General features: G+C 40.1%; 1 protein-coding gene across 1 annotated transcript; it reads left to right on the forward strand.

Annotated features, from left to right (window-relative positions):
- LOC109847792 lies at positions 6,700-7,284 on the forward strand. Its single transcript, XM_020417032.1, has one exon. It carries the CDS (start codon positions 6,700-6,702, stop codon positions 7,282-7,284), a length of 585 nt encoding a protein of 194 aa, XP_020272621.1.

Raw genomic sequence — 12,116 nt, forward strand, 5'->3', positions numbered from 1 at the left:
TATTTATAGCCTCCTTAGACGATGTCTCGGGTTCCGAGATAGTAAACACTGTCTCGGGTTTCGAGACAGTAAATACTGTCTCAGAAATCCTCAACCGCCCAGCAATTTTCTTGTAACTGCCTTCCTATGTTTTACAACTCCGTTATTTTGGCAGTTATCAACGTGATTCTCGCCCACGACGTTCCCTACGTTCTTGAACAGTTGGTGGCCACGTGTCGGCGGTTACAAAATGGTTTCTGACCTTTTGAAAGCTGTCTCGCGGGCGAGACAGTAAACACTATCTCGCACGGCGAGACAGTAAACACTGTCTCGCCTGCGAGACAGTAAACACTATCTCGTGTGCCGAGACAGTCTACACTGTCTTTTGTGTTGTTTTGTTCTTTGGATGATCTCCTCTTGAGCTACATTTGGATATCTTTCAGCATTTTTTGACGCCTACATCCACCATGGCATGAAACTGCTGGAAGACTGAAAACACATGGTCCTTTGTCCACAATAAGAAGACCTACATCTTCTACGATGCATTATCAATAAATGTGATAAAATACTTATTGTCACTCAAAGACTCCATCTCGATAGGACCACAAACATCAGAATAAATCAAATCCAGGATATTAACTTTTCTTTTAAAAGGCTTACTAAAAGAAACTCAATGTTGTTTGCCAAACAAATAATAATCATAAGGGGTGAGTGACAAACCTTTGACAAAGGGAATGAGAGACTTTTTTGCCAATATTTACAACCCCTTCTCGCTCATGTGCCCAAGCCTCCTATGTCACTAACTGAGAGTGTCATCATCTTGAGCCATGCTCAAAGAATCATATGAAGCCTTTGTTTGAGTCTTATATAAATTATAACATATACTTCCTCTAGCCACCACAAGAGAGCCTTTGGTGATTTTACATTTTCCTCCATCAAATTGAATTTCATATCCTATTCGGTCCAAAGTAAGACCCGAAATCAAGTTGAGCCGCAAATTAAAAACATGCCATACATTATTTAAGATCAATGAGCATCCGGTATTTGTCTACAAGTGTATATCACAAAGTCCCACAATCTTCGAGTAGCTGGTATTGCCCGTATTCACATTGCCAAAGTCACATGCTTTATATGACGTGAAAAGGTCTCAATTGGAGGTAACAAGACATGTAGCTCTTGTATCCACTATACATTTGGAATTCTGACTTGTAACATGCATACAATCTTCTTCCCTAGAAATGAAAATAACATCGATCTCAGACAAAGTAGTTGTAGTGTCACTGTCAGCTTTCTTCTTCTTATCTTTCTTTCAACTTTGTTACTAGCTTGCCATTTCTTCAATGTTCAACAATTTTTCTTGCTATGACCTGGTTTCCCACAATAAAAATAACCTCTTCCTTTAGACTTTGATCTGTCCTTAGATGTTCCACGATCTCTGGACTAGTCCATGTACTTGCTCATGCCCCTATTCTCCGTGACAAGAGCGTGTGCGTTATCTATGCTGGTAGACTTCCTCTGAGTCTCCTTATATAATAAACTATTGTCATGCCCCGCTTCCCAAAATACCCGGGAATCGGAACGTGAACAAGCCCGCGACATATTAGATTGAGAAGAAATATACACTATCATTATTATTTTTTTTCTTTTCCTTTTTCTCAATCTAATACGCTAAGCGTCAAATACATAAATCTTAATCACAGGTCCCTGATCATAATAGCAAGAATATAAAGACAATCCAGAATAAGGAATAGACATATCATCAACAGTAAATCATCCCAGATATAAAAATATGGGTCCAACATACCCTTTTTACAAAATAGTCCAACTAGGAAATAAGAAATGCATAGTCCATAAAGAAAGTACTGTTAACATATTAAATCCATCATCAACTAAAGAAAAGTACAGTAAAAGAGTTTTAATATCCAACTACTACTACGGAAGAAAACCACTACGCTTCAGCTGGTTCTTCTACTCCTTCTGAAAGGCACCCCTGCTAAGAATCCTCTGGCTCCTATACGATTCCGAACTGAGGCTGTCCATTTTCTAAATCTGACGTACACCAGAGAAAATAGTTGTACATCAACGTGCATGGCATACGACAAGATCCCACAAGGGAGAAAAGAAAACGGTCGAACGACCAAGGTGAAACAGATATAATAATAAATAGAAACATGCAACTGGAATACTAAAAACTAGACGAAATCCACCAATAGCATATAATAACCAAAGAATCCAAGGAAATCAACTAGGTAACAAGATCATGCAGCTAGCCATCATAATACTCATCCAAGTAACAATGTTATACAACTAGATGGAATTAATACTTAAAAATCTACAACAAGAGATGTAGTACGTTGAGTGAAATAATCCAAACAAGGAAACCCTCATGTATATACCATATGTCTCAAATTATAGATAATTAAATATTAATCCCGATCTATGTATGAAAGAAATACAACTGATCTACATCTCACAAAAATCATACTTAGCCAAGAATTAAAGTCATGTAACTAGTCATCCTATAACAGATCACTGGTTCACATCTCACACAGAGTTAACGCTCATATTCGGATAACTGATTGTTCGCATATCCCCTGAGTGCATCCAATTAAATAAATTCATGAACCAAAGTAGCGACACCAATCTACTTTGACCTAACCAATCAGCCCTAGTGGCGACACCGATCCACTGTGACTCAACAAACTAACCCCAGTAGCGACACCGATCCACTGGTGCGAGCCTGGAAGAAATATCAACAGCCTTATCCAATTACATGAACCATTACTTCCCCATCCAACTCTTCTCATTATCTAAGTCAACGATCATAATCCTTATTAAAACTAGGGTTCACCACCTAAATTCAATCAACGCACCAACACATGTCACTAGGTCTGTTCATGACGCACGAGGCCACTAAATCATGAACTACTAATGTTCTCAATCACAACATGAACAACAAGTAATTAAGACTAATACAATAAAATAAAGATTATAATATATGATTAGAAACTATGAACAATTCGTTACGCATGAACGGTATAAGAGGGATCACAATTAGTAGTTATTATACACATAAAATATTGACGTCACTCCCAATAAAATCCTACGACTTGTCGAGTCGGGTCTCACCACTCTTTGAGTTGACTTACAACGTCAACTCAAAGATCGGTCATCGCACTCCGTCTTTCGTGTCGACTTACGTGTGTTGACACGTCAGGTCGGGTCGACTCAGGCACTGTCCAAATGATATTCTTTCCTAAACATGTTATTCTTTTTCTATTCTTTCTTTTTCTCTGATCATTTTTTTAGTTATTAGTTTTAGTAATCAAATAGTTTCACATATATCCCAGCAAATAATCAAAACAATTCATCATAAATATAAATATTAAGTTGACGAGGCGAAGAGCAAGAGGAATCTTGCCTCAGGGTTCGTCGAATGATTCGACGTCGACGACACAGGTTGGATCCGACGTGGTGGGCACGGCGTCAGGAAGAGCTCCAACGAGGGGCTGCAGCGATGGGAGGTGACTGACGGGTTGGAACAACAGCGACGAGGTGGTGACATTAGGGCGCAAAAAAAAAAGGGTCGGTGAGCGGATGAGGGTTGCGGATCTGGATGACAGCGGGTGGTGAGCTCAGGAGTTCGAGGGCGCCCGACGGGGCTGAGTGGCCGCGGCTGTCGGCAGGATGGGCGCAAGTGGTAGACTGGCGATGTGATCATGCGGAGGGAAACCGATGGCGGGAGGCTAAAGGCGGTTATCAGCTCGTACAAGAATTGAGGCAGGGGGAACTGGAGGCTCAGGAGGTTAGTGGCTTGCGTCGGATCAAGGGAGAGAGGAACGAGGGTGGTCGGCGGCTGATGGACACTTGAGGGCGGATGCTGGCTTGGGCGCGGCTGAGCAGCTGAGCAGGATACACGGAGTTGGTGGGCAGCCTAACAGAGGCAGAGCTGGAGGCATGGGGCAGGAGGGAAGGCCGACAGGCGGAGAGGGGCCTGAGCGCGCTGTGGGGAGCAGGAGGCAGGCACGGGCGAGGGTGGTGACGCGGTAGGGTTTCAAGGCAACGGTCACGAGGCAATGCTTCAGGGCGTGAGGCGAGGCGCGGTGGCGCTGTCAGAGGGGGAGAACGATAGAGGGGCGAGGTTAAGAGGCTCGTGCGTGGAGGAGGTCGCGGGAGTGGGGTGGCTCCTGACGACGACGGAGGAACGGCGAGATGGGTTTTGAGGAAGAGAAAATGAGAGAGATGAAGATGAGAGAGAGGATGATGGTGACGGGTTGAGGGAGGTTACGGGAGAGAGTTAAGGCGGCGTGAATAATGAGGAGGAGGAGAGAGAGAGAGAGAGAGGGTATTTATAGGGTAGGGTTAGGGTTAGGGTTAAGAAATAATAGGGATTAATTAGTAAATAAGAGAAATAATAGGGGGGAAATAAGAATAATTAGGGAATAATTCTTGTAATTAATTAATAATAATAATGAAATTAACAATAATACGACAATATTAATTTAAAAGTTTTCACCGTAACTATTTAATTTATAATTATCAAAGTCATTAAATAAATATAAAAACCGAGTTTTTAAATCATAAAAAATTCTAAAAAATTAAGAAAATACAATACTCTTTTGAAAAATAATAATCTAATATTTTAAAATACAAAAAAAATTATTTTAACTAGTATTAAAAATTTCATGGTCCTTACAACTACTAGTAACCATACTCATCAATAACACACCATCTGGAGCCGCATTGCTGACTGTCATAACCAATGTCTCCCAATTGTCTATCAAAGAACCCAATGACAATAAAGCCTGTAGCTCATCATCGATAGTCATCTTCATGATAGCTAACTGATTAATCAAACTCTTGAACTCATTCAAGGGCTCTGCTATGTTGCTTCCTTCTTTGAATTTTAAGTTTACCAACTGCCTCATAATAAAACGCATTGTTTCCCACGGTCTTCCACTCGTAGAGATCCTCAATCTTCTTCCAAAGAGACTTCGTATTAGTCTCAACCGATACATGATAAAACACACTGATGTCGATCCACATCCGAATATAACCGATCACCTTCCTATGTTATTTCTCTCATTCTTTATCATTCATCTTTTTTAGCTTGGCTTCATCTCCCTTAATAGGGACATGCAAATCTTTATAATACAGAATATCTTCCATCTTGAACTTCCATACTTACCAATTAGAACCATCCAAATTCATCATTGTGTTAAAACTCTCCATCTTTTCCATCCCAAAGCACGCCTTGAATCAGGACTCTGATACCACTTGTTGGAGATTTTATGGAGATTAATCTATAAAATTAAATACTAAACGAATAACGACACTAATGAAAATACCACAAATAAGACAACACTAAGATTTAACGTGATTCAATAAATTATGCCTACGTTCACGGGGTAACCCGGAGAGAAATATTTTACTATGAATCAGGAGTACAACCCCTCCAAGTTACACTTAAACTTGAGGATTATATCACAAGAAAAAGATACATTGTTACATCTAAGGCACCAAAACCCTAAAGCCCGTCTCACAAAAAATTTCTAACACCCGTGAAGAAACCAGCACCGTACCCTCGATGACGTCATCATTCTGAAGACTACGACTTTTGAATCACTATAATTGGACAACCAAGCTATCCGGAATCCGAACCTCTCTCTCTCTCTCTCTCTCTCTCTCTCTCTCTCTTCTCTCGGGTTACTATAGTCGGTTACTGTAGCGATTGCTATTCACGAAAATTGATTATATGATTCTCATAAATAGAATTTTCCAAACCTATTCCTATTACAACTAGATCATCCAAATCTCCATCTAGATAAAATTTTAATTCATGTGAATCTCATGTGGGCGTTATCTTGGGCTAGACCCACAACATTCTCAACCGACCCCTTGATTTTCATTACATTATTAATGGGAAAGTAATTCATATATCTTTTTTTTTTATTTTAATAAAAGACTTCTCTGTGGTGATGAACAACAATGAAAAAGAGGAGATTAGCAATAGAGGGAGGCAATGACTAAGGGGGAGAGCCGACGGCAAGTAAGAACATTAAGAAAAAATGCTCGGTCTGTTAGAAGTCATGCAACACCGACTTCAAGAAACCTAGAAGCTTCTCTATCCATCTAGCAAACTTTGGAAATTATCATTAGAAGCTGTCATGGAGGTTTTTGGAAATTTCTAGACAAAACAAACCAACATTGAACCCCATAAAAGGGGTTGCTGTCATTCGGTTTGGGTCAAGGGAGTGAAAACAAGAGAAGGGAAGAGTGAAGCTAAGAAAATACTAAAGTGTAGGTTGAAGAGTAGGCTCTGTAGAGTTAAAGAGAGAGTGTGAGAAAAGAACTGAAGTGATTGCTTTTGTAGAGCTAGAGAGATATGCTGAAGCCTAGTGGGAGTTAGAGTGGCTGTGAGAAGAAAATTTTTAGAGAGAGAAGAGTGAGGAAGTGACGTGTAGGTGTAAGAAAGGTGTAGGAGAGAAGTGCACTAATTGTAATATTTTTTATCAAAGAAAATTTAAGTTGAACTCCATTTTTGTCCAAAAGTCTTTGTTCAAGTCCTTATTTGTAGGTGCTCATTCCATCAAAATGGTATCAGAGCCTCGTTCGATCTAGCCGGGCCAATCGAAGGTGCTCGTGTATGAGATGACGAACATGATCTAACCACAGATTCCGAAGCTGATGAAGACTATTTATGACAATTGGAGTATCTAGATGAAAGTCTTTCTAGGCTCGCAAGACTTGTGGGACCTCGTGGAGAATGGCTACACTAAACCGGAGTCACCTACAGCAGAAGCAACTCTCATTGCCACACAGAAGAATGAGCTAAAGGAGGTCAGAAAAAGAGACAAAAAGACTTTGTTCCTAATATTCCAAGGAGTAGATGAATCAGCGTTTGAAAAGATTTTCAACACCCTGTCCTCTAAAGAAGCATGGAAGATTTTACAAAAATCCTATCAAGGTGCGGAAAAAGCCAAAAAGGTACGCCTCCAAGCATTAAGAGTAGAATTTGAAAAATTGAAGATGAAAGCTATAGAATCAATATCAGACTATTTTAGTAGTGTTCGGATAATAACTAATCAAATGAAGAGAAATGGAGAAGCAGTTAATGATGTAAGAATTATGGAGAAGTTACTTAGGACTTTAGACTCTAAATTCAAATATATTATTTCGGCAATACAAGAGTCTAAAGATCTTTCCGAAGTTTCTATTGATGAGCTGCAAGGTTCTCTGCAAGCTTACGAACAAGATATAAACATCAGTTCAAATAAAGTGGAGAACCTAGAGAAAGCCTTGTAGAGTAAGATGACTATCAAAGAAGATAGTCGAAGAGGACGTGGAGGCTACAGAGGTAGAGGTTTTTTTTCGAGGTGGTTCAAACTTCCAGCAAGGTCATAGGAGATAGTACCAAGGAGGCCATGAAAATCAAGATCGAAATGGAGATCGTGAACGATTGTTCGATCGAGGACGAGGTCGTGGTGCATGAGGATGAGGATAAGTAAGAAGTTACCAGGATGATAGCTCTCAACCACAGTGTTACAAATGCAAGAGATACGGCCATCTCAGCTACGAATGCTGGGAGAAACCAAATCAAGTGGCAGAAAAAAGTAACTTTGTAGAAAGGGAGTAGCCAGACACTTCAACAGTCCTGCTGATGTACCAGGAGAATGAAAGCAAGAGTCAAGATATCTATTATCTGGATTCAGGTGCCAGTAACCACATGTACGACATCAAGGAGTTCTTTACTGAGCTAAATGAGATGGTGCAAGGAGATGTTACTTTTGGAGACCAGTCAAAGATTCCAGTAAAGGGAAAGGGCAAGATAATGATCCAAACAAAGACGGGCGAGAATAGGTACACCTCTGAGGTCTATTATGTTCTAGCACTACGAAATAATATTTTGAGTCTAGGCCAGCTCTTTGAAAGAGGCTATGATATACATCTAAAAGACCTTGCCCTCACTATTAAAAATTAAGTAATTGCAAAGGTGATATGTCTCGAAATAGGCTGTTTACCTTAAATATTCATACTGATCTTGTCAAGTGCTTAAAGATGATTATGAAGAATGAGTCTTGGCTCTGGCATTTGAGATTTGGGCATCTTGCATTCAATGGCCTGAATCTTCTGTGGAAGGAGAAAATGGTGAAAGGATTACCGTAAAACAACCATCCGAATCAGCTATGTGAAGGCTGTATGAAGGGCAAGCAACATAGAAGAAGTTTCGAAGTTGGAAAGTCTAGAAGAGCAACAGAGCTGCTACAATTGGTCTACAGATATTGCAGGACCATTTGAAGTCGTCTCTCTTGGAGGAAACCTATACTTTCTCACATTTATTAATGATTATAGCAGAAAAACTTGAGTTTAATTCTTGAAGGAGAAATCCGAAGCTCTAGAGAAATTCAAAGAATTCAAGGAGATGGTAGAAAAGTAAAGTGGGTACCACATCAAGGTGCTCCGATCAGATCACAACGGATAATACATTTCGAAGGCATTCAACAATTTCAACAAACAGTACGGGATAATTCATCAACTCACGCCGCCTACACACCACAACAGAATGACATAACAGAGCGGAAGAATCGTACTATTCTTGATATGGTCAGAAGCATGTTGAAGAGCAAGTACCTGCTGAAGACATACTGGGCTAAAGCCGTGAACTGTGCAGTTTACCTCCTCAACCGATGCCCGGCAAAGAGCGTAAAGTTCAAGACACCATTAGAGATGTGGAGCAACATCAAGCCAAGCGTAAACCACCTGAAGGTGTTTGGGTGCATTGCATATGCACACATCCCAGAGCAGAAAAGAAAGAAGCTAGACGATCGTGGAGAAAAGTGTATATTCGTTGGGTACGAGAGGAGGACAAAAGCATACAAACTCTACAATCCAATTACAAAGAAGATGATCATTTCAAGAGACATGGAGTTCGATGAAGAGGATTATTGGAAATGGACCGATGAAGACAAAAATATTAAAGGTATGTTCTTTGAAGATAATGATAATGACTTGCAGGAGCTTGGAAGATCAAAACAAAGTCCACCTAATAGTCCAGCTCCATCAACCCTAACATCGACGACGACATCATCACCATCCAACTTAAGTGAAGGAAATTATTCAGGGGGAGCAACAAGGAGGATGGGAATCCTAAGAGATCTGTACGATAATACAGAAACTGTCGAGATGATGGAGGACTATACACTATTCTGCTTGTTTGCAGAATGTAATCCGGTCAACTATGAAGAAGCTGCTCAAGAGGACAAGTGGAGAAAAGCCATGGATGACTCGAGGCAATCAAGAAAAATAACACATGGGAGCTCACTACCTTACCGGAAGGCCATAAACCAATTGGAGTAAAGTGGGTGTACAATTCAAAGACAAATAAAGACGGTGGAATCGAGAAATACAAGGCCATACTTGTTGTAAAGGGCTATAGTCAGTGAGAAGGAGTTGACTATGAAGAAGTGTTCGCACCAGTCGCGAGGATCAACACCATTCGACTCATTATCGCATTGGCAGCATAGAACCGGTGGAAGATCTACCAGATAGACGTGAAGTTTGCATTCCTGAATGGCTACCTAGAAGAAGAAGAAGAAGTCTACATCAGGCAGCCACCGGGGTACGAGGTGAAGAACCAAGAAGATAAAGTCTATAAGCTGAAGAAGGCATTATACGGATTGAAGCAAGCACCTAGGGCGTGGAATGCCAGAATCAATGCATACTTCCAGAAAAATGGATTCCAGCAGAGCCCGTATGAGCACTCTCTCTATACTAAGAAGAAGGATGGAGACATCATGATCGTATGTCTCTACGTGGACGACATGATCTTCACCGGCAAAAATCTAAAAATGTTCGAAGAGTTCAAGAAGAACATGATCAGGGAGTTCGAGATGACTGACATTGGAAAAATGTCATACTTTCTTAGAGTAGAAGTATCGCAATCCGAGAGAGGAATCTTCATCTCTCAGAAAAAGTACGCAAATGAGATCCTTCGGAAGTTCAACATGAACAACTACAAACCATTTGTAACTTCTATCGAAGTCAGAGTGAAGCTGAGGAGAGACTCACCACGAATCTCTATTGATCCAACTTTGTATAAGAGCTTAGTCGGAAGCCTATGATACCTGACCATCACAAGACCCGACATAATGTTTGCGGTTGGACTGGTGAGCAGATTCATGGAGGAGACAAGGCAAGAACACTTTAAGGTGGCCAAGAGGATTCTCAGGTATGTTCAAGGAAGCATTAATGAAGGATTATTTTACTAACAAAGTGTAGATCCAAGACTAGCCGGTTACACCGACAATGACCATGAGGGAGACTTGGATGAAAGAAAGAGTACATTCGGCTACATATTCAGCATTGGATCAGCAGCCTTTTCTTGGTCATCAAAGAAGCAGTCCGTTGTTGCTCTATCAAGTTGCGAAGCAGAATACATTCCTGCATCTACAGGTGCATGTCAAATGATATGGCTTAGAAATCTAATGGAGGAGCTGCAACATGAACAAGAAACACCGACGGAGATTCTCATCGACAACAAGTCAGCTATTGCACTTGCCAAAAATCCGATAGCACATGGACGAAGCAAACACATAGAGATAAGATATCATTCCATCCGACATCAAGTTAAAAAGAAGACTGTGATGCTGACATATTGCTGGACCGAAGATCAAATTGCTGACATCTTCACCAAGCCATTGAAGGCAGAAACATTTTTTAAACTTAAGAAGCAACTCGGACTGGTAAACAATAAAGTCACTGTTGATGGGGAGTGTTAGAAGTCACGCGGCACTGACTTCAAGAAACCTAGAAGCTTCTCTATCCATCTAGCAACCTTTGGAAATTGTCATTAGAAGCTGCCATGGAGGTTTTTGGAAATTTCTAGAGAAAAAAACAAACCAACATTGAACCCTATAAGAGCAGCTCCAACCGGGCTGCATTTCTCCAAAATGCAGCCCGGTTGAAGTCCAACCGAGCTCCAAAATTTGGAGCTCGGCTGCAAACCCAACCCACCAGCTGCATATTTGGAGTTTTTTCTCCAAATATGCAGCCCCCTCTATTTCACTATTCCCCCTAAAAAATGTCAATATTAACCCTCAATCTCCTTAACAACATTTCATTATTCCACTTGTGTCCCATTATTATTATTTTTACTTATTTAAAATATGTGTATATATATATTAATATATTAAATATTTTTAATGAAAATAATATCATTGGAAATGTCTCGTCGATACCTTCAAAATGAGACTAATATTGAAATATAAAATATGTAAATATATACCAATATTCACCCAAAAAATTCCCTAATTTACCCTTCAAACTAACTAACTACTTTTAGATATCCACTTATGCCTATTTAATTATTAGTTTATAATTTTTATATATTTTTAAATTAAGTAAAAGAATTGTTAAATGGAGAGAAATTGAAATGGAGTTGGAAATGGAGGAGTGTGGTTGGAGTTGTAAAGCTCTATTTTGACATATTCCTTAGAATATGCTTTAGTGGGGACTCCAAAATAGAGCCAATGGTTGGAGTTGCTCTAAAAGGGGTTGCTGCCATTCGGTTTGGGTCAAGGGAGTGAAAACAAGAGAAGGGAAGAGTGAAGCTAAGAAAAGGCTAAAGTGTAGGTTGAAGAGTAGGCTATGTAGAGTTAAAGAGAGAGTGTGAGAAAGAAGTGAAGTGATTGCTTTGTAGAGCTAGAGAGATATGCTGAAGCCTAGTGGGAGTTAGAGTGGCTGTGAGAAGAAAACTTTTAGAGAGAGAAGAGTGAGGAAGTGACGTGTAGGTGCAAGAAAGGTGTAGGAAAGAAGTGCACTACTTGTAATACTTTTATCAAAGAAAATTTAAGTTGAAGTCCATTTTGTCCGAAAATCTTTGTTCAAGTCCTTATTTGTAAGTGCTCATTCCATCAAGGTCGAGTAAGAAGGAGAGAAATGAGAAAGGAGTTTTTGAGAATTACGAATTCATGAGAAGAAGAGAGACCAAGCGCTAGATGTTATTTTGGGAAACAAGAGGTCGAGACGAAGGAAGTATTATTCGTTAAAAATCGTAGGTGGCGGGAGCACTATTTATCAGGTCCGGGGAGCCTGATGAAATTTTCAAAATATGTAGAGGGGATATATGAAAAAAACCC

This window comes from Asparagus officinalis, chromosome 7 (genome assembly GCF_001876935.1).
Source record: "Asparagus officinalis chromosome 7, Aspof.V1, whole genome shotgun sequence".
In the NCBI taxonomy this organism is placed as follows: domain Eukaryota; kingdom Viridiplantae; phylum Streptophyta; class Magnoliopsida; order Asparagales; family Asparagaceae; genus Asparagus; species Asparagus officinalis.